This window comes from Molothrus aeneus, unplaced genomic scaffold (assembly GCF_037042795.1).
Source record: "Molothrus aeneus isolate 106 unplaced genomic scaffold, BPBGC_Maene_1.0 scaffold_19a, whole genome shotgun sequence".
Classification (NCBI taxonomy): Eukaryota; Metazoa; Chordata; class Aves; order Passeriformes; family Icteridae; genus Molothrus; species Molothrus aeneus.
This window is the reverse complement of record NW_027098863.1, coordinates 572,538-594,317: the sequence shown is the minus strand read 5'-3', so window position 1 is coordinate 594,317 and position 21,780 is coordinate 572,538. Positions and strand designations below refer to the sequence as shown.

The following is a 21,780-nucleotide window of genomic DNA, read 5'->3' as shown; positions in this document are numbered from 1 at the left end:
GGCTAAGAGCAGAACAAATGGAATTTATTACCTGCTAGTAAGATCTGCTAGCAAAGGTCACAGTTAGAGCTAAGCATAAGGCTTCTCTCCCTCCGCCGAATACACATCTTTGTGTCTAGGCCTGGCGATGTCCAGGAGCACCTGGAAGCTACTGCCAAGGACAAAAGTCTCACTCTTGCTGGTTTTGACACGGAGTTTTTGGTAGGATTTTGATCTACATCTACAGTCATCTACAGGAACTGGATTTTTAGATACAAAGTGCCTTCAAGCAACATTTCTAAGCATAGTGGGCAAGGAAGTCCAGATACTAATGAGTTGTGGTTGATTTTAACTCTGTGGAACATCTGGTACAGTATCCCACAACATGTTATTTTTGACTCTTTCAGGCGTTTAAAACTCAGGCTTATTCTTGTCAACACTTTTCTTTCCTCCCTTCAGAAATCTGCATGCCCAGGTACTCAATTCTTTCTCAGTTTGTTGACAAGCTACCTGTCAGACGATACTTGTCTCTTGATCCAGAGATGGGCAACTGTCACCATTAGGCCGGACGTGACATACACACGTGATCAGGGTCCAAGAAGAAAAAAGTTTTCTTTATTCTGCGTGTTCTCCAGCTTCTACACTCTTAACAAAGCGTGATCTTAAGTCACTGACTACACCACAAGAACTTCTTATATCCATTGGTGCAAAGCAATTAACGTCAATAGAATTGGCAAAAGTTTTACAGAAATTTATAAGGCAAGTATACACATCTACTTAGGCACTAGTCTAGCTTACGAAAATTTCATCTCTCTTTACTAATCGGTTTCCATGCTGACAGCCTTGTCTTCTTCCTTGCTATGGATACACTCAAAACCCATCAATTGGGATGTCTTCTATGAACTCAGCTTTGCTTGCAGGCCAGCTGTCAAGCCCCTCCATAGGTCAGCACGCACCCGCGTGCTCGAGAAGTGACTGCAGCCTAAAATACTCCTGGAAATTTATTATCTTTGCTTCTTTTTCCCCCTAAATGTCATTGAAGAAGTGAGACTTTTCAGAACCAGCTACCATGCCACCTAGAAGAAGCAGACTTTTGCTTTCAGTCAAAGCTTTTGGGACCAAAAGGCGCGTTTGCTTGGATTCCTTGGATGCCGCTTGGGTTGCCCATTTTCTGAGTTCCCCTGGGACGCCTTGAGCACTGCCTTATGGACTGGGAGGACATTTTCTGCTGCTTTATGAGTGAGGAGAACTTCCCAGGCTTTTCTTTCGCATCAGCTGTACAGAAGGTTGCCTTGCTGGGCACAAGGAAGCCATAGAACAGCTGCTATTGTGAGGTCAAGGGAGCGGTGCCACGTCACAGTGCTGTCAGCACAGCGTTGCCCCGGTGCACGCAAGGCCTGCTTGTCCAGAGCGGCTCTTCTGCTCGCTCCCTGCAGGAGGATCCTTGTGCTCAAGGAGTTCTCAGCAGACGGCCTGCACCCCGAGAGGAGTCTGGGCTTTGCCTTGGCTGGCATTCAGCGTGCAAACCCGCACAGCGCTGCCAAAATGATCAGGCAGGTCTGTGCCGCGGTTTGCATGGTCTTTTCTGTTGTCTATTCTGGCTACTACCTGACCCAGCTGACTCGTAAGTAAAGGTTTCTCCTGGGGCTGGCATCACCCGGCTTTTGCTTCACTCTGCTCTTTATGCCGCAGCAGTGACCGAGTTTATTTGGGAACACAATGGCCATGAAGATGCCACCGCTTTGGTCAATGTCCTGCCAGCAGCATCAGCTAAAAAGGGGGCATCTGTGTACTGGGGGGCGGGTGCAGAGTATTTGCCCTGCAACCTGCAGCGGTTGCCTTCCCTCCCCGAGAGAGTGCGCGGCACTGGAGTCTGTCATTTCCTCCTCTTGCTGCTTCAAGCAAGACAAGCTGCTAATTGCAGACTCGGAGGGGAGATGCTCAGAAGTACTGCTAGCAACTCAGTGGCTCTCTCCTGGAGCGAAGGAAAGCACCTTTCGCTCCCAATTCTGCCCCTTAGAGGCCTTGGCTGCGTGACTTGAGCCCTTGATGGTGTGCCAAGACTGCGATTCCCTTGGCGATGCAGCACAAAGTCCAGTGCATGGAGGGTTTGCTGCTGAGCCCAGCAGCTGTTCCTGGGCTGCTTCAGCAGGGAGCTGCCACAGGGAAAGGGCCCTTTGTGGAAGCTCTGCTGGGCTACCATCTTCAGCCAAGGCATGGGAATTAGGGCATGCCATTTAAAAGAATCTAGATCTAAAATGCAGGAAAGAGAAGAGGAAAATGCTGCTTGAGCTGTTGGGCACAAGGGAAGCTCAGAGTGTTGAAGAGCAAGGGGCATTTCCAGCAGCGTCTTTCTATTTCTCTCTTGGCAAAAGAGGCCCAATATAGACAGAGCCTACTCTAGCGTCCTTGTTGTTCTCTTGCCTGCTGTGGGAAAGAGCTGTTGCTCCTGGAGGCCTGTTGGGAAAGGGAAATGCTCTGTGTTGGGACTGCCTTGTGCTGCGGGAGTGGCCAGCACAGGCACTTTTCTAAGGGCCTCTGGTTCCTTTTCCCTTGCTGGCTGCAGGTCACCTGACACGCGGATGGAGGCAAGCCTGGCCTTTGGTGAGTGGCAAAGGAAGCTGTGACGTTGCAGGCGTGTGACAACGGGGCGGCAATTCTGCCAGCTTGGCCTCTTGCAGTCCAGTGTGGAGTGCCAGCGTGGGAGGCTGAAAGAAAGGCCAAGTGCCCCGTGGCATCAGCAGTAGCAAAGGGAGCACTGGCTGTTTGCTGATTTTGCAGGGAAGAGCCTTTCAAGAGATGAAAGGCAAATGGGACAGCTCCAAGGCATCTTGCTGCTTCTAGGCAGCAGGGAAGCTCAAATGCACAGCAAGATGGGAGTAGCACCTCATTCAGCCAACTTCCTGGGCTTTTCATGACTCAGAGTCCCACTTGTATCAAAGTCTACCATTTCCCCTTCTTCTGGGTCCTTTCCCAGCTCAACAGAAAGCAGCTCCTAAGGGATTGCCTTTTGCCCATCTCTCTCACGTCTGTCTGTCTGCAGGCCTCAACAGCAGGGTCAGCAGCTCCTCTGGCTGCCTCTGGCATTGAGGAAGAGGCTGAAGAGGAGCAAAGGAGCATCAAGACTCCAGCAGCTTTCCCTGCACAGCCTGAACTTGCAGAGCCGGTGAGTGGCAGCTGAGCATGGCACTGCCTTTGGTGCAGGGCCAGGCTTCCAGTTTTGGAGCAGCCCTTGGTGCTCGTGGCTGAAGATGCTGGTGGCTGTGTGCCTGCCGTGACCCAGTGCTGCTTCAGGCAAGCCAGGGAGCCCTGGCCAATGGGTTCTGAAGTTTGGCATTTAAGCTGGGATGCTGAGAGGGCCTGAGAATGTCTCTTGGCATCAGACAGGACGCAGCATTCAATGATTCTCAGTGTAGGAGTCAGCCCCGTGTGCCCATTGTCAGTGCAGGCTGCCTGTGGTCAGCGGACGGAGCGGCCCAAAGACGCAGTTGCCGGCCTTGCAGGGGACCTGGCAGACACTGGCCCCTGGAAGGGACCTGCCCTCTCCATGGACTAATTAGCTTCAGGCTGTGCTTCACTTCCAGCCGGTCAGAGCAGCCTTTGGAGAGGAGAATCCTTGGCAGCCCTACATTGTGAAGGGCGGGTGGGTCTGGGCAGGGCAGGAAGGCGTCTCCGAAGGGCCGCTCCCTAAAGGCTGCCATGGAGAGGGGCAATGCGTGAAAAAGATCAGAGAAGGGCCATGCTGCGGGCTTCTGAGCAGACCACTGCATGCCAGTTGCGGGCTGATTTCATTGCCCAGGGAAAGACAGGAGGAGGAAAGCAACAAGGCCCTGGGGCCCTGCTCTGATCTCTTTCTGGATCTTGGCAGCCCCATCGATCCCTTGTTGCCAGTGTCTTGCAGGAAAGCTGAAAACATGGAGCATGGAGGTGGCCCTGAGGGGCTGGATCCAAGTAGCCTTTGGGCTTTTGCCAAAGTTGCCTTTGAGAAGGGGACATGGGAAACGCCCCAGCTGGAGAGGCCTGGGGGTGGCTGACAGCACCTTCCCAAGGCCTTGCTTTGGCCGTGCGCTGGGCGGGGCATGTGTGCCAGGCACCCTTCTGACGGGCAATCCTTTCTGGTCCCAGCTCAAGACAGGCTCTGCAATTCAACCTGGTGCCGCTGGACCAGTGTGGGCTGCAGCAGCCAGCTCGCCCCCCGCTGCTGGCACTTCCTGCAGCAGCGCAGCCCAGCAGCCCGAGATGAGGCAGGAGCAGGGCCGGAAGACACTGAGTGAGTCGGGTGCATTTCTTGTCTGCCAGAGCAGTGTGTTGTGTGCGTGTCTGGGGGTAGGCTGTGCCAGAAGTTGCCCCTCGGTCTCAGAGGCGCTTAGGCCTCTCGGCAGAAGCTGTTGTTGTGCTTTGAGGCAGCGCGGCAGCGCTCAGGGACTTCCTGCTGCCTGTGAGGGCGGCTGGGCCTGGCTTGGCTCTGCCTGGGCTGCCTTGTGTGCCAAAGACAAAAGCAGAGATTGTTTCTGCTTGAGCAGAAGGCTGGCACCTAGCAAGTGACTAGGCCCCAGGGAGCTCTCTGGCCCCAGCTGTTTTCGGGCTCCCGTTCTTGCACCTCCTGTGGCTCAGACACTTTGTGGCCCTGGCAGTGGACCTGCCAGTGATGATGGGTGTGACTGCAGAGGCTGCAAAGGCCCTTGGTGACCTCTTAGGGCCCTCTTCTTAAGGTCTCATCATTTTGGCTTATGGCATGGGATGCTGCGCTTGAAAGAAATAAAGGCCTTCTGGGAAAGGCCACCTGATGAAAGGTGGAGAAGATGGCCCTCCCACTTGCTGGTCTCAGCAGCTGGAAGCCAGGGGACCGCAAAGGGCCCAGAGCTGCCGGCAGCGGGGCTGCCTTTGGGAGGGTGTGGGGAGCGGCGTCTCTGTGTGCAAGCGAGTGCCCTGCGCTGCTTTTGTCTTTCAGGGAGCATTGTGAGTCCGGGCCAGCCAATGAGCAAATACATGGCATTTGAAGAACTGGGACGAGGGTAAGCGTGGCCTCGGCTCCTTTTACAAAAGTGTGTGCCAGGTCTTTGGCTGGTGCAATATCAAGCGTGAAGTCAGGCAAGCTCCAATCACGGTCAGGCTCTGGCTTTACCTCCTGTCGCCTGCCTGGACTGCTGGGTCAGAGCAATGCGAAGGCCTCATCAAAGACAAGTTGATGCTGGCATTGTCTTGCTTGCAGCAAGGAGGAGCAGGAGCTGGGAAACCCTCTGCCCCTGCCGCTTTCTGGCCTGAAAGAGCACCTTGCCACTCAAGAAATGTCAGATTCTCAAGGACAGTCTTCTGACTCTAATTGTTGTCACTCTTTTGACACACACATGCATGCACACCCGCACAAGGAGGAGAGTTCCCCTTAGGTTTGGAAATGACCTGGCTGGGCGTGCGCCTTGGAGATTTCCAGCGGCCCTTGGTCTTCATGCTGCACCTTAGTGTTCCCTTGGACAGGCTGCCCCGCAGGGCAGAGGGCTCACGGGCCGACGTGCTGTTGGCCGAAGAGACGCCACAGCCAGGCGTTTTCTAAGGAAGGCGTGCAGGCAGCCTGGGGAGATCTGCTGCCTAGGCTTGATTTCAGTGCCAAGGGATAAAGGGCTCTTTCTGCTGCTTTTGTCTTTCCAGGGGCTTTGGAGCTGTTTATAAAGCCCTTGACACCAGCAGCGGACAACAGGTAAAGTGCCAACAGCCCCATGCCATTTTGCAGCTCTGGAGCACTTTCCCCGCTGCTGTGAGCCCTGCCTGGAGGTTTGGGTGGCAGCTCCATGTCTGCAGCAGAGGCTGTTCCTCTGAAGTACACTCTAGGCTCAGGAGGCAGAATGCATTTGGGATGGCCTTTGGTGCTTCTGCTAAGCTCTGCTGTCGAGTGACAAGGCACTTTGGCCCAGCCCGCTGCCTCATTGCAGCAGCACTCACTCCGTGCTGCTTGTGATCTCGAGCAGGGGGCGTCTTCTCAAGGTAAACGGTGGCCAATGTCATTTCAGGTGGCAATCAAGATCATGTCGCTTGAGGAGGAGATGTCCGAGGAGCTGGCTGCCAATGAAATCCTGGCCATGAGGGACAACAGGAGTCCCAATATCGTTACCTACTTAGACAGGTTGGCCTATTCTCATGTCAATGTAGCTTTAGCTAGTGCAAGCCCGAAGAGACGATGCCCTTTGGTCCCTGGCAGAGAAGGGAGCTGGTGGTGATTTCTCTGCTGGTCTCCAGAGCGTGGGAGGAGTTGGAGCTGGTGATCATGAATCTCTTGTGGCACACGTAGCTTGGAGAGCAGTTGCAAAAACCTGGCTCGGGCCCCTGGCTGACTGAGGCTGTGCCCATTGCTGTCTCTCCATGCCGTGGTTTTCTTCTTTCAGCTACCTGGTGGATGCGGAGCTCTGGCTGGCCATGGAGTTCATGGACGGCGGCACCTTGTTTGATGTGCTCAGCGCGGTGTACCCGGAGGAAGGACAGATAGGCGCTGTCTGTCGGGAGGTGAGGGATCCCGCTTGTGCTTCCCCAAGCCTGCCCAGGATGCTGCTTGCCAGCTGAAGGTTAAGGACAGCCGAGATTTCTTGCTCTCACCTTTCTTTTGCTGCTGCTGCTGCTGCCTTGACCACACACAGGAGAAGAGCGAGCATGGGAAGTGAACTGCCTGCCGCTGTGCCCGCACTCCTCAGGCTCTGTTCTTGCACTCTTCCATCCTGTGTGTCCTCTGGCGCTGGTGCTGGCTCACTCGCTTGGTTTCACTTGCTTCCTCTTCTCAGCTTTGCCTGGGAATGTTTGCCTGGAGCCTGTCTGTCTGTCCTATATTCCTTGCCATGCAGGTGGCAGAATTTCAAGCTAAGGGCAAAGAGCCGTCCTCAGCTGCAAAGGATAGCATTGCAGCCCGCATGGCGACGGATTCTGGAACAGCTCTAAGGTGCTGCTTCCTCCTCTGCTGCCACTAGGCTTCCCCAAAAATCTTTGCCGTGCCGCCTCCCAGCCAAAGGTGACGCGCTTCCTACCCAAGGCTGGCGGAACTTTTGGGAGCTTGGATGCCTTTGCTTGGAAATCGAGAAAAACTTCCAAGAGTGTTGAAGCAGCAAGCTCTTCTTCGTGACAGCACCATGATGCTGCACCCTCGCTCACAATTCCCTGAGAAAGCCGTCAGTCCCGTCGAGCTCTTTCCTTTCTGGTGGGATGAAATCCGATCCTGTACGTTAACTTTCCCTCCCTCCTTTTTCTCTCTCAGTGCCTGCAAGGACTGCATTTCCTTCATTCCCGCCAAGTCATCCACAGAGACATCAAAAGCAACAACATCCTTGTGGGCATGGATGGATCTGTCAAGTTGGGTGGGTATCCCTGCTGGGCTGCAGCATTTCCAGCACCTGCCGTGCGCTTGCATTTCGGTGACTGCCACTGGGGCAGAAGCGCCGCTTGGCCAGTGCGTGAATGGTGAGGGTGTTGTGGATGTGGCCGATGCATTATTTGCCTGGCTCCAGGCATGTGGAAGGAGAGCTCAGCTGCTTTTTCAGCTAGATTCAGCAAGGCCTGGTCAGGCTTGGAGTGGGCAATGGTTTTGGCCGCTTTGCCAGTGGTAGCTGGCTTTGACAGGCTTTGTTTTTGGCCTCAGGTGACTTTGGCCTCTGTGCTCAGCTCAGCCCTGAGCGCAGCAAGCGCAGCTCCAGCGTCGGCACTCCCAGCTGGATGGCGCCGGAGGTGGTGAGAGGAGAAGCCTACGGCCCCAAAGTGGACATCTGGTCCCTGGGCATCATGGGGCTGGAAATGGTGGAAGGGGAAGCTCCTTACGAGTGGGAAGCCCGTCTCAGGGTAAGGTGCAGCTTAGCAAGAGGGCTCTGTGTGGAGAGAGCTGCTGTGGCTAGCAAAGGAGCAGGTGCAGTGTCCTCTTGCATCCGTGTGCTGTAGGTTTTTGAACTGATAGAAAGGAATGGGCCCCCAAAACTGCAGAACCCCAGGCACCACTCGGCTCTCCTGCGCGACTTCCTCCGCTGCTCCCTGCAGGCAGATGAGGACAGGCGCTGGTCTGCCCAGGAACTCCTGCAGGTAAGAAAAAGCAAAGGGGCAAAAAGCCCTGTCAGCTGAGGACACCTGCATGAAGGCATGAGGAGGAGTGTGGGCCACGTGGCGCAGGCAGCTCCCAGCACAGCAAGGCGCAGGGGGACATGCTGCCCTCGGTGCTCTTTGTGTGACTTCCTGGTAGCCAGGGAATCCTGCTTGAGCCCGTGAGGATGGGATCCTGGAAAGTAAGAGTTCCTTTCTTTGTTCTTTTTCCTCTGGGCAGCATCCCTTTGTGACCTCCGGCGATCCTGCCTCCAGCCTGGCTGCTCTGATCATCTCAGCCAAGCAAGTGCAGGAAGACTGGAGAGGAGACACCTGCGTCTGAGGAGGCCCTTATGCTCCGCCAGCCCAGAGGAGGGAAAAGGGGATGTGTCATCTTTAGGCAGAGCTCCAGCCATCCCCTGAGTATTAAGAGGAGCTGTGCCATAGATAGGAAATGTGATTTTTTTTTCGTATTTGCTCAGTTTAGGTGTTTGGTTAGGTTAGGTTAGGTAAGGTAAGGTAAGGTAAGGTTAGGTTAGGTTAGGTTAGGTTAGGGTAGGTTAGGTTAGGTTAGGTTTGGTTAGGTGTGTGCTAGGTTCAATTTAAAGCTCTGTTGTTTTTTCTTTCTCCAAGAGATGAAAGTTTAAAAGAATTAGAATATATAGGGATCACCATTTATGGGCTATGGAATGTAGATAGCTTAGATAATAGAGGATTGTTTAGCTTAGAATAGAGTGTTGTTAATTTAGGCAAGCTCTGAGGTATCTTTGAAGTAGAAATGAAAGAATTGTCATAATAAGAATTAAGCTGTGAGAGGAAAAGCTGCGCTGCAGCCGAACTGGAACCTGCAGGCGCTCCAAGCTGTCAGCCTGAACAGGCCACCTGCAGGACAGAAGGATGAAGATGGAGAAGTAGCGAGGGGATACTTTGTTTCAGCCCGAGTGACAATAAAAGTCTAAACTATCCAGAGTGTTGTAAGACTCCCTTCCTTGCCAGGCTGTAGCTAAGTGGACGGTCCCCTTCAGAGGCCCAAAGAACATAGTGAGATAAGCAGCTTTGCTTGCCTGAAGCGTGGAATGCCCGCGGGAAGCTGCCAGACTTGCGGGTAATGAACGCCAGGTAATGAGCTCACATTCAGGACAACACCAGGAGGCAGATGTGCACTCCTTTCTGGGCCTCTTGTCGTGAAGATGTCAGGGTGATCAGCAGGAATGACCATTTTGTTCCCAGCCTCCTCTCACTATGTCACCTATGGGGTGGAATGGCATTCTCATAGCGGCATCTGGCCCTTCTCGTTTCCCCCCTTTTGAAGATTGCAATGCAAGTTGTTTTCCATTGCCATCTCTATGGCAGATTACATTTTTCACGTGGGCAGTTTGTCTTATCTCTCTCTTTTTAGTGACCACATTCACACCCCCTCCTGAGGGGACATCTGCTGATAACAGACCATTGAATGTCACTGCATGGCTGATAAGGACTAAAACATCCCGTTGTGAGATGCTCTGCCCAGAGGGAGGAGCCAAGCATTGCTCCCCAGATATAATCCAGAAGTTCTTGAGACACCACACGGCTTTCTCCACGTGATTCCCTAGAGAAACTGCAGCTCCTCTTTTTCCACTGGATCTTCAGAGGAAGAATACATCCATCTCTATAGATCCCCCTCGCTCCAACAGCACCACACCTGATACTTTAGGAGGACAGCAGCCACATTTCCAATTGGACTGCCACCAGCACCCTGGCCCACAGGGTTTCAGGTCAGGTTCTGACTCTGTCAGTCTTGTTCTAGTGTACTGCATTGTTTATTTTATCCTTTTTTTTTTCTTTTCCCCAATAAAGAACTGTTATTTCCTGCTCCCATATTTTTGCCTGAGAGCCCCTTAATGTAAAATTTATAGCAATTCGGAGGGGTGGGGAGGGTTTACATTCTCCATTTCAGGGGAGGCTCCTGCCTTCCTTAGCAGACTCCCGTCTTTCCAAAACCAAGACAGATTTTGGCACCCAACGTAGGGCTCAAGGGCACAGAAACAAAAAGGGAATAACAGTTCTTGAGCAATCTAATTTTTGTGTGTGGCTATAGCAACCTCATTAAGCAACACCATGTGGTCCAACTTGCCCTGGTTTGGGTGGCACGTGATCGTGGCTGTATTTCTCCCATTTATAGGCCCTTATCTAAACATGGGTCCTATAACCAAGGCTACTGTGTCTGTTATCCGCTTTGTTTTATGGGTGAATAAGGTGAGGAATTAATGGATTTTTAACTTCTTCTGGAAAGCAGGCAAATGGATTCACAGCTATCACACACTAACTGTATGTTTTTGGGGTTACTTTAATAATGGCACCTGCTGTAAAGAAATGACACCAGGTGAAATCTTCTCCCAGGACTTAAGCCATTTATTTGGGTCCGCCCCACCAGTTTTTGAAGGGTTCAGATCCATTCTAAATCTTAATGATATCATACAGTGGCTGGTGTTGCTGGTAGGCCTGCTCTATTTAGGATTTAGAGAGAAGGGGAGACTAACCTGGATAACTACCATGCCACCTACCCCAGAACCTAATACGCCGCCAGAGTCTAGGGATGCTGCTGCCCCAGAGCCTGACCCTGCCCCACAGCCCAGCCCAGATGTGAACTACCCAGACTGGATGGGGGGTCTGGTGAAGGAGATACGTGAGATGGGCCAGGTGCTGAAGGAATACACTTCCCCAGCTGGTGAGAAGCCCTCCCCCTGCCTTGAAGAGGGAGAGTCTAATAGTGCAGCAGCAGAACCCACAGATGTTACAACTGTTCAGGTTCCAGCTGAACTGCAAAGGCAATCACAGCCAGCAGCAGTTGCCCCTGTAGAAACAAGGAGATCTAAGATGAAAGCAGAGCACCCAGATAGGGGAGGGCTCTCACAACCCACAGGGGAGCCAGAGGTTGCGATCATCACCGAGTCCCTGACGTACGAAAGTCTCCGTAATCTGCACAAAGACTTTGTACAACGGGGACGGGAGGCTTATACAACCTGGCTACTCCGGGTCTGGGATCTTATGGGTACAGGCGTCCAGCTGGATGGTGGTGAGGCAAGGAATTTGGGACCCTTGACCAAGGATTCAGGTATCAATCAGATTTTTGTAAAGGAAGCCAGGGTCCCTTTCCCTCTGGGAGTGGCTTTTAATAAGTGTCAAAGAGAGGCTTGTTCACAGGGAAAGAATGCAGGAGCAGCACCACAGAATGCACTGGAAGACTCTTGAGGAAGGGGATTCAACAGCTCAGAGAAGTGGCAGTATTGGAGGTACTCTTTGGGAAGGATGGACAGCATGATAATGACCCTGGGCAAGTCAGGTGCACAGGGCAAATGTTGTGGAGCCTGGCAAATCTAGGGCCATCCCAATACACCACCTTTATTGCAACAATTAATGCCGATACCAACCGAGAGACTGTGGGTTCTGTGGCCAACAAGCTTAGGAATTATGAAAGTATGATCAATGGCCCGATGCAGGCTCCTGTCTCTGCCATGGTCCAAGGACTCAGAGAGGAGATGAGGGAGATGATGAGGAGGAACAGTTCCTATATGGCACCAGTGCGAGTCACAGGCCCCAGAGTCAGAGCCCAATGTTCCCCAGCTACAGAGAGAGGGTACAGCCCACGGGCTGACCTGTGGTTTTTTCTGCGTGACCATGGGGAAGACATGGGAAGGTGGGATGGAAAACCCACTTCTATCCTGGCAGCACGGGGGCATCAACTCAAGGAGGGAAACACTAATTGAGGGAACTCCAGTAAAGTGAAGGTAGCCTCAGCCTCCCATGACCGAGCTGCTGAGTATGATCTGTCAGATCCCCTGGAAGGTACCTCTACCATGTATACCCAGGGTTAGAGGGGCCATGCCTCTAGACAGGGAGAGGCACGGGAAAACTGGATTTTCTGGACGGTGTGAATCCGATGGCCTGGCACATCAGAACCACAAAAGTACGATGCCTTAGTTGATGCTGGTGCGCAGTGTACCCTGATACTATTGGGACATGTGGGGGCGGAACCTATTTCCATTGCCCGGGTGACAGGGGGATCCCAGCAATTGACCATGTTGGAAGCTGAGGTGAGCCTGACTGGGAAAGAGTGGAAAAAGCATCCTATTGTGACTGGCCCAGAGGCCCCGTGTATTCTGGGCATAGATTTCCTCTGGAGCGGCTATTACAAGGACCCAAAGGGACTCAGATGGGCTTTTGGCATAGCTGCCGTGGAGGCAGAAAACATCAAGCAGTTGAACACTTTGCCTGGACTATCAGAAAGCCCATCAGCAGCAGGTCTCCTGAAGGTGGAAGAGCAACAAGTGCCAATTGTCACCTCGACAGTGCACCCCCGGCAGTATCGGAGGAATTGAGACGCCGTGATCCCCATCCATAAAATGATCCGTGAGCTGGAGAGCCAAGGGGTGGTCAGCAAGACTCACTCACCCTTCAACAGCCCCATCTGGCCTGTGCGCAAGTCTGACAAAGAATGGAGATTGACTGTGGACTATCGTGGTTTGAATGAAGTGACTCCACTGCTGAGCGCTGCTGTGCCAGACATGTTGGAACTCCGGTACGAGCTGGAGTCCAAGGCAGCAAAGTGGTATGCCACTATAGACATTGCTAATGCATTTTTCTCCATTCCTTTGGCAGCAGAATGCAGGTCTCAGTTTGCTTTCACCTGGAGGGGCGTGCAGTACACCTGGAACTGACTGTCCCAGGGATGGAAGCACAGCCCCACCATCTGCCATTGACTGATGCAGACTGCACTGGAAAAGGGTGAGGCTCCAGAGCACTTGCAGTACATCGATGACATCATTGTGTGGGGGAACACGGCAATGGAAGTATTTGAGAAAGGAGAGAGGACCATCAGGATTTTGCTCAAAGCTGGCTTCGCTATCAAGAAGAGTAAAGTCAAGGGACCTGCCCGGGAGATCCAGTTCCTGGGAGTGAAGTGGTCAGATTCCCACTGAGGTCATCAACAAAATCACTACAATGTCTCCACCATCCAGCAAGAAGGAAACGCAAGCTTTCCTGGGTGCCATAGGTTTTTGGAGGATGCACATTCCCAAATACAGTCAGATCATGCATCCTCTCTACCTGGTAACCTGCAAGAAGAACGAGTTCCACTGGGGCCCTGAGCAGCAACAAGCCTTTGCCCAGATCCAGCAGGAGATGGCTCATGCAGTAGCCCTTGGCCCGGTCAGGACGGGACCAGAGGTAAAGAACATGCTCTACTCTGCAGCCGGGAACCATGGCTTGTCCTGGAGCCTTTGGCAGAAGGTGCCTGGGGAGACTCGAGGCCGACCACTGGGATTTTGGAGTTGAAGCTACAGAGGGTCCGAAGCCAACTCCACTCCCACAAAGAAAGAAATCTTGGCTGCCTATGAAGGAGTCCAGGCTGCCTCAGAGGTGACTGGCATGGAAGCACAACTCCTCCTGGCACCCCGACTACCAGTGCTGGGGTGGATGTTTAAAGGAAAGGTTCCCACCACCCACCACGCCACTGACGCTACATGGAGTAAATGGATTGCTCTTATCACACAGCGCGCCCGTATTGGAAACCTGAATCGCCCTGGGATTCTGGAGATAATTACAAACTGGCTGGAAGGTGAGAACTTTGGTCTGACTGATGAAGAGGAACAAGAACCAGTGACACATGCTGAAGAAGCTCCACCATACAACGAACTGCCAGCAGAAGATACACGATACACTCTTTTTACTGATGGTTCTTGCTGCATTGTAGGGATGAACCAGAAGTGGAAAGCAGCCGTATGGAGCCCCACACGACAGGCTGCACAAGCTACCGAAGGAGAAGGTGGATCAAGTCAACTTGCTGAACTCAATGCTGTTCAGCTGGCCCTGGACATTGCTGAGAGAGAGAAATGGCCAAAGCTCTACCTCTACACTGATTCATGGATGGTAGCCAATGCTCTTTGGGGCTGGCTGGAAAGGTGGAAAAAGGCCAACTGGCAGCGTAGGGGAAAACCGATCTGGGCTGCTGATGAGTGGAAAGATATTGCTGCTTTGTTAGAGAAGCTACCTGTGAAAGTCTGCCATGTAGATGCCCATGTCCCCAAGAGTCGGGCTAATGAGGAACACCAAAACAATGAGCAGGTAGATCAGGCAGCAAAAATAGAGGTGTCAAAGATAGACTTAGATTGGCAACATAAGGGGGAGTTGTTCCTAGCTCGATGTGCCCATGATGCCTCAGGTCATCATTGTAGAGATGCCACCTATAAGTGGGCACGAGACCGAGGGGTGGATCTAACCATGGACAGTATTTCTCAGGTTATCCATGACTGTGAGACGTGTGCTGCCATCAAGCAGGCCAAGCGAGTGAAGCCCCTGTGGTATGGTGGGTGGTGATCCAAGTACAAGTACGGGGAGGCCTGGCAGATTGACTCCATCCCACTGCCCCAGACACGCCAGGGCAAGTGCTACGTGCTGACCATGGTGGAAGCCACCACTGGATGGCTGGAGACCAATCCTGTGCCTCATGCCGCTGCCCGGAACACCATCCTGGGTCTGGAAAAGCAAATCCTTTGGAGACATGGCACCCCTGAGAGAATTGAGTCAGACAACAGGACCCATTTTAAGAATGGCCTTATCAACACCTGGGCCAGGGAACATGGTATTGAATGGATCTATCATATCCCCTATCATGCACCAGCTGCTGGGAAAGTTGAACGGTGCAATGGATACTTAAAACTACCCTTAAGCACTCGCGGGGGGGTGGCGGGGGGACTTTTAGAAATTGGGAAATGAACTTAGCAAAAGCCACCTGAATGGTCAACACCAGAGGGTCCATAAATCGAGCTGGTCCTGCCCAGTCTCAACCCCTGCACACAGTGGATGGAGATAAAGTCCCTGTTGTACATGTGAAAGGTATTTTAGGAAAGACTGTTTGGGTTACTCCCACCTCAGGCAAAGACAAACCCATCTGTGGAATTGTTTTTGCTCAAGGACCTGGTTGCACTTGGTGGGTAAAGCAGAAAGATGGAGAAAGCCATTGTGTACCACAGGGAAACTTAGTCTTAAGTGAGAATTGTGTGTAAGGTTTCTTTGTGATGCAAATGGAAATAGAAAAAGGGGTGGATAATGTTGAAGATTGCAATGCAAGATGTTTTCAATTACCATCTGTATGGCAGATTATCTTTTGTCAAGTGGGCAGTTTGCTTTATCTCTCTCTTTGAGTGACCACATTCACACCTCCCTCGGGAGAGGACATCTGCTGATAACAGACATTCTTTGTCTGCTGCTGGGGATGTGAGCTGCTGGCATCTTCCCATTGTCATAACCATGTAATGAGACTTGTAATATATGTTAGAAATAATTCATGCTACCAAAGAATGTATTTTATAAAGATTGTGAAATCCAAACGTGTCTCTGACCACACACGGCCTGAGGGACGGATGTCCATTCAAACTCTAAGATTCCCAGAGGCGGCTAGATAAAGTTCGACACTTTAGCGTAAGAATGGACGCTCCCAGCAGGATGATCACCGGTATCTCGAGTCATCAGAAACCGCCTAAGAGCGATCATCGTCCTGCGGATAACATCGATCAAATAGCCAGGGACGCCAGGAACATACATGTGAATACATGGCTTCCCCGGACTCAATCAACGCTGGCTATCAACCAGGAGACGGGCTTTGTCCAGCTCTGCACAGTGAAAGAACCAACTATGAATGTGAGGAGTTACAAAAGAAATTGGGACTCCTCTGCCTCGGGCACAATAAACTGTATAAAACCTCGTCGCTAGAAGCGGCTCTCATGAACGGGGGGAGGATTTGATGCGATAGAGGCTGGATCCAGGTTCACCCAGCGCCGATCCCGGGCTTGGCGCTGTCTCTTTGGCTGTGGTGGTTTTGAGAGCCATATTTTGGCTGTGCAAAAAGATAAATCTTTTCGCATTTTTGATAATTTGGCTTTCGATTATCATTTATAACAGACTGATGCTGGAAAACAAACAGCTCGAGGCACGTTCCTCAGCAGTCCCGTCCCGTTCATGATTTGTACATAGACCCCCGGCTAGCAATATCTTGGATAACTTTCTTGTGCACAAAATCAATGTTAATTTAAGACAAAATAAAATGGTTTTGAAGTTATCCTCACTTGGGAATCCTAAAAAAAATCATTGTAAGTTTGCACATATATTTCAATATTATATTTAATTTGACTTTAAGCCCACATTTCATCTGAAGCATATTTTAAAGGCATTGTGTCAATAAAGATAGACTTAAATATATGCTTAAATTCTTTCCTGAAATAGGATTTATGCCACAAATTATGCCTTAGACTATTACATTGCAACAAGTCTCTACTTCTAATGTATTACCAGTTCTGTTGTCTATTATCCTGCTCCCTTTAATCAGTCTGGAAAGAAAGCTTCTGTGGTAATTTCATCTTTTTTTGTAGATGGATGGAAATTAGAACAGAGGCCATAAGCAGCTGTATAGTGGGGAAATCAGGATTCAGATCCAGGAGCATTTCCTCTAGGTTTTTCAGATTTTTTTCACCTCTTGTAATATCGGTTCCAGCAATTACATAATCATCAAATCATACTGGTCACTTTTGGATGCCATCATCCTCGTTGCCTTGTTTTTGGATCAACACTGCAACCCTTATATAATGGTGTTTTCCTCTTTTCCTTAATGATGTTTCTGCCCATAGATCTTTACCATAATACCCTTGGAGCCTTCCTTGTACTTTGGTTTTAACCAGCCAAGTTATTTACACTGAACTCTTAATGCAAAAAAACAAAAGGAAATTCCACTGCATGGATGACAACCTTGAAATTAAGGACTGGAAGTAAACAAAGCCTTCAATTGAAAACCTTTGCCATTTCTCCTTAATGCACAATGAATTAAGGGCACTGGGTAAATGCCATCAATCTAATTAGGAAGCATTAAGTGATCTTCTTCATTAATCAGCTCTTTAGTGATTTTCTATGAAAGCCAATTTCTATGAAATTAGTATTGAATTTTGTATAAAAGCAGTCTTTTTCTTCCAATTTTTCCCACCTGCCTTCACAGTGAGCAAGATGAACCATTTGCTCACATGCCTGTACATCCAAACATATGTACATGGCTACTTTTTCACAGCTGAGTAAATCAAAACAGAGAGGCAAAAGGAGATGGATCCTGTGGCTGACCCATGTCACAGAAATCATGGCATGACACAGAGCATATGTCCTTTGCCAAACATAGCCATTGGATTCAAAATCTGGAATGGCCTCCAAAGGAAAACAAGTTGGGTTGGAGCAACGCCTTCCCGCAGCTCACCGAGGCAGAGGAGCAGAGGGGGTGAGCTGTGATTATCTGAGAGATTCGTCTGGGTCTGGATTTGGTCTAGGATGGCTCCCCGTGCTGAACCGCAGAAAGCATTAGGCAGAGGTGAGGCACAAACAAATATGCTCTTATAATTTTAGAAAAAAGAAAATTCTCTATTCATTTCTGAGTAAGGCTTTCACTAGTTCTCCTCTGCTGTTGTCAAGTTTTTAAAGCTTACTTCATTGTCTATGTCCATGGAATCTTCTTTCCAAATTGTGCATTCCAAGTTAAGCCAGATCCTTTAGGCAAATGAATCCTGTCGCAGATCACTGCAGTTCATGTGCTTATGCACATGGCTAAATACCCCAATAAATCAGATATCAGGATCTGTCAATGCCTTTTTAATCTCTCCCTCAAAGTTTCCATAAATTATCTGTAAAAAGCTACTTCATTTCAGCCAGATCTAGAAACCACTGGATAGAGCTAATCAAAGATTCTGACTAAAGGGCAAAATGCAGTTTCACCAACTTCTTGTATCAGATGGTTGTTATTTACCTCTGAATCTTAAAAAAATCTTGTCAGAAAAATATACAAAAATTTTTTTCTTAATTTGACTCATTGCTTTACGTCATCCACCAATGACATTTTAATAGGAAAACAATAAACCAGGATTTAGCGCTACATGATATATGAAAATAATAAACTGATTTCATTATTTAATAAATAAATAAATATGATATATCACATTACGTGATTTAACCATAGGTTATTTTTTTCTCTATACTGCATAGGAATAATCAGTATTCATCTTTTTCTCATCTACATAGGCCTGTGTAGGTTTGCACCAAACTTCAGTTTAATTAAGTTTAGGCAAATTGCTGTATTTGGACTGGCAGAGAAATTCTGCCATTTGAACATTGGTTTCCATCTAGATTGCAATGAGAGTTTAAAAGAGAGAAAGAAAATTCAGAGAAATATTTTATAGAGATGTCAATGCAATTTTTTAATGCTGAGAAGTTCCACTATGGAACAGCCATTTGCTAGAGGATTTTAGAAAAAATGGCTTTCCTAGTTTGGGAAGGAAGGAACTGACACCAATTCCCATATACTTGATCGTGTGTTTGTTACAGATTAGATTTTGCAGCATCTACAAAATGGATTAACTGCCTGAATCCAATTATCTTTCTCAGCAGAAGGAATTGGGGCAATAACGTTACAGAAGGGCCCTCCAGCCCAACAGTCCTCACACAATGCATTTTACATAGGAAAAGGTCCACACTGGCTGTCCTTGCGCAGCTGGAAGGAGCAGTCAGCACAACTGCAAATGTGTGAAATCCACAAATGCTGAATGAAAATAATCAACGTGGGCAATCAGCTGGTCAAACACTGAGATGGAAAACACAGCTCTCAGAACAAAACCAAATTGGTGTTTGGAACAGGCAGGGACTGTGCAGCACATCCCGGGGAGCAGAATGTGCGCCTGAGAGTTGCCTGTTCCTGGGTGTTTCCAGGACCAACACACCAATGTGCACTAACAGCAACACAGTGGAGAGCGCCAGCCCCAGGGCAGCAGAATGGAGCTGGCCCTGAATGCACGGGTGTGCAGTCACCTGTGTGTCTGGGGAGAGGCTGCCCGGCTGCCGCAGCAGGAGCTGCTCCCGCTGCCCGGGGCTGCTCCAGCCCCGCAGGAGCTGTCGGGAGCCCCGAGCGGAGCACACGGCATTGAGCCCGAGCTGCTGAGCTCCCATCCCTGCTCCTGACGCTCCGGGACGGGCTCGGATCCGCGGGCCGGAAAGAGCTGAGCAGGTGAGACGCCGCTTGGATCCGCGCTTGGGGCACTCGGGACCGCAGGAAAAGTGTCACTGGCAGCTGTCATTTGTTTGGCCATTTGTATGGTGAGGAACGCATTTGTGTCTGAGCTCGGCCTTATTTGGCTGTGCCATATCTGAGAGCACAAAAACTATTTTTCATGAAGGTAAGAAAATGGTTTGATCGTTATCTTATGTGCACATGATGCTAAATGTAAACACTCCCTATTTTACATACCAGAGGCCTGCCTTAAAGAACCTATGACTTTGCAGATATTATTTCCATAATTTTATATCTTTCAGAGGAAGCAGCACAGTTCATCTGAACTAAGTCCTTCCATACACTTCAGAGAAAAAACAGGTTGTGTGAGAGCTCTGCTAGCTGGGAATGCATGAATGGAAGAATTTTAGGACACTGCTATGGAAAGTGCAGACGTTTAACCACGATTTAGGGAAAAGAGCTAGTAGGTATGCTCATTTATGAAGGTAAGTACCAAAATCTGAATTTTTCCTGTATTATATTGAGCCCCCAATATGTTTTGTAATTGCACTTTTCTCTGTATTTTTTCATGCAGATGTCACTGGCAGTGACATGCTCTGTGCTAAGTGCTGGATAGGATGGTTGGCTGGGGAGATGCCTTTAGTTTTATGGCATACAGGGGTCTAGGGAGGGTGTGCGGGTGTCCCTGTGCCCTGGCACCAGCTGAAGTGCAGGAGCACTTCCAGGGCTGCCTCCAGGCATGATGAGCTGGAGTTAAAGCTGTGCCTTCTGCTGAGCAGCTGATACCACCTCTGACCATGAACAGCTGGGCCTGATATAATAAATAGAGCTTTCTTCCTTTCTTACTAAGAGCCAGAGTCTGATCAAATGGGTTCTTCATCCTGCTGTGATCAGTGAATACAGGGTTCATTTCCAGAAATTTCCCGCTTTCTCTGCTTTGTACCTGCCAGCTACATCAGCCACAATATCCTGCTGCTCAGCTTCCTTGAGAGAAGCTGGCATTTCTTTGGAAAAGGGCTCTTCACTAACAGTTGGACTCACAAGTGGCTCATTGATGTCCCTCTAATTCCCAAGTTGTTTCCCATCTACAGTTGCCTTTTAGGGATAGACCCTGATGCTCCTCTGATTTCTGTGGGATCCTCTTTGCCTACCACTTTCAGGAATGAGCTAGAAGAGGCAAATCAAGGTTCAAGGGAAGGACTTGTGTTTCCTACTTCATCCTGGTCATTTAATCTGAAAAGTTTTAGACTTGGATTTTCAACAGTGAATTGTCATTGGCCCAGACTTCAAATTCTCTCAGCACATTCATGTTTTCAACATGAAAGTTTTTACACTCCAAAATAGTATCTTTCATAGAATTTTAGTAAAAAAAGAAATGGGTGAAGAGCCCTCCACTTAATGCTTTTGCTTCATGAAAATTCCATATTGATCCAGAATAAAGTGGATTTATCTGGATACTCCTGGAAACTCCATGCCTTCTTTCTCCCCTTCTGCAGGAGCACTGGGGGGTGGGACGGTCGGGACGGACGGAGACGAGAGATCTCTGCAGCCAGGCCGTGGAACCGGCGGCTCATTGCAAAGGGCCTGGGTGCAGGGCCCTGCTTGGAGCTGCCAGGCACAGCTCGGAGCAGGCCCGGGAGAAGAGAGGGGCAGAGAGGATGAGAGGGGGAGAGAGTAAGAGGGGAAGAGCGTAAGAGAGCGAGGTTCCCGCTACAATACAATAAATCTTCTTCTCTGTTGAACATTCTAATTCTCACTAACCAATCTAGTCCAAGATACAAATCCTATAGCATTTACATCCAGCCTGTAAGAATCATTACATCACCATACTGTGTTACATTTTAAACCCTAAAAACTCCTCTTTGGACCCCTTCTGCTGAGCTAGTAGGGTCTGCTCTGAACCTTGGACCTGCCTGCAAGCAGAGGGAATTGTTTCCTCAAAAGGGGATTACCTTCAGTTGGGCCACACCATTGTTTTCCAGTTGTTCACTAACTAAGGTATCTCAAAGCTTGCTTTCATTTCAATCTTGCTTATAGTTTCTATATTCTCAAAATCTTTTGCCAGACAATCATATTTATAAGGCTTTCCTGTTTCATCTTCCTCAACACCCTTCCTTTCCTCAATACAAGGAATACCAACATGTTTGTTTGAAGATCATGCATTTAGTAATGCAAGTTAGTTAAAATCATCTGATCTGGAATCCCTTCCCCACTTCAAAACCCACACACTTCATTTTTGACTCCAGCTGCAGCAGACCTAGACATCTCTTTCACCTGCTTTCTCTGTTGTAATTGACCAGTCCTTTCTCTCTGACTACTGATTTGGTCAAATAAAACTAAAATGCAATGATCCCTTGAAACATGGTGCTCTAGTCAGCATATTTCCTATTTTCCCATTTATTAGGCAACAAGACTTCATTCTGACAGGTAATAAATACAGACCTTCAGCTTTAAGAGGCAGAGGACATGAATTCCATTCAAATGGGCTCCTTCATATTTAGTTTCTCTTCAGAATGACTCATGAACCGTTTCAAGTTTGGATAAGCAATTAATGCATCAGTGACTAACACACAAGGAAGAGATGATTGTGAGCAAGCAAATAATGGCTTGCTTAGCCACACAGCAGGCTCTGCAGTTTTGAAAGAGAATTTCATTACATTTTGTGAGTTTTAAAGAAGCAAACGGAGAAC

At 49.5% G+C, this 21,780-nt stretch overlaps 1 protein-coding gene across 1 annotated transcript; it reads left to right on the top strand.

Annotated features, from left to right (window-relative positions):
* Nucleotides 1–1,524: 1,524 nt before the first annotated feature.
* LOC136569703 (serine/threonine-protein kinase PAK 3-like) lies at nucleotides 1,525–8,365 on the top strand. The gene is made up of 13 exons (XM_066570064.1): nucleotides 1,525–1,603; nucleotides 2,546–2,583; nucleotides 3,023–3,149; nucleotides 3,209–3,220; nucleotides 4,115–4,249; nucleotides 4,931–4,994; nucleotides 5,626–5,674; nucleotides 5,985–6,097; nucleotides 6,357–6,474; nucleotides 7,214–7,313; nucleotides 7,595–7,791; nucleotides 7,888–8,025; nucleotides 8,264–8,365. Exons 1-13 carry the CDS (start codon nucleotides 1,525–1,527, stop codon nucleotides 8,363–8,365), a joined length of 1,272 nt encoding a protein of 423 aa, XP_066426161.1.
* The last annotated feature ends 13,415 nt before the right edge of the window (nucleotides 8,366–21,780 follow it).

Coding starts and splice junctions, on each gene's coding strand:
- LOC136569703 (XM_066570064.1), top strand. CDS start 1,525: ATGATCAGGCAGGTCTGTGCCGCGGTTTGCATGGTCTTTTCTGTTGTC. Junction 4,250..4,930: donor GCAGGGCCGGAAGACACTGA/GTGAGTCGGGTG, acceptor TTTGTCTTTCAG/GGAGCATTGTGAGTCCGGGC. Junction 4,995..5,625: donor TTTGAAGAACTGGGACGAGG/GTAAGCGTGGCC, acceptor TTGTCTTTCCAG/GGGCTTTGGAGCTGTTTATA.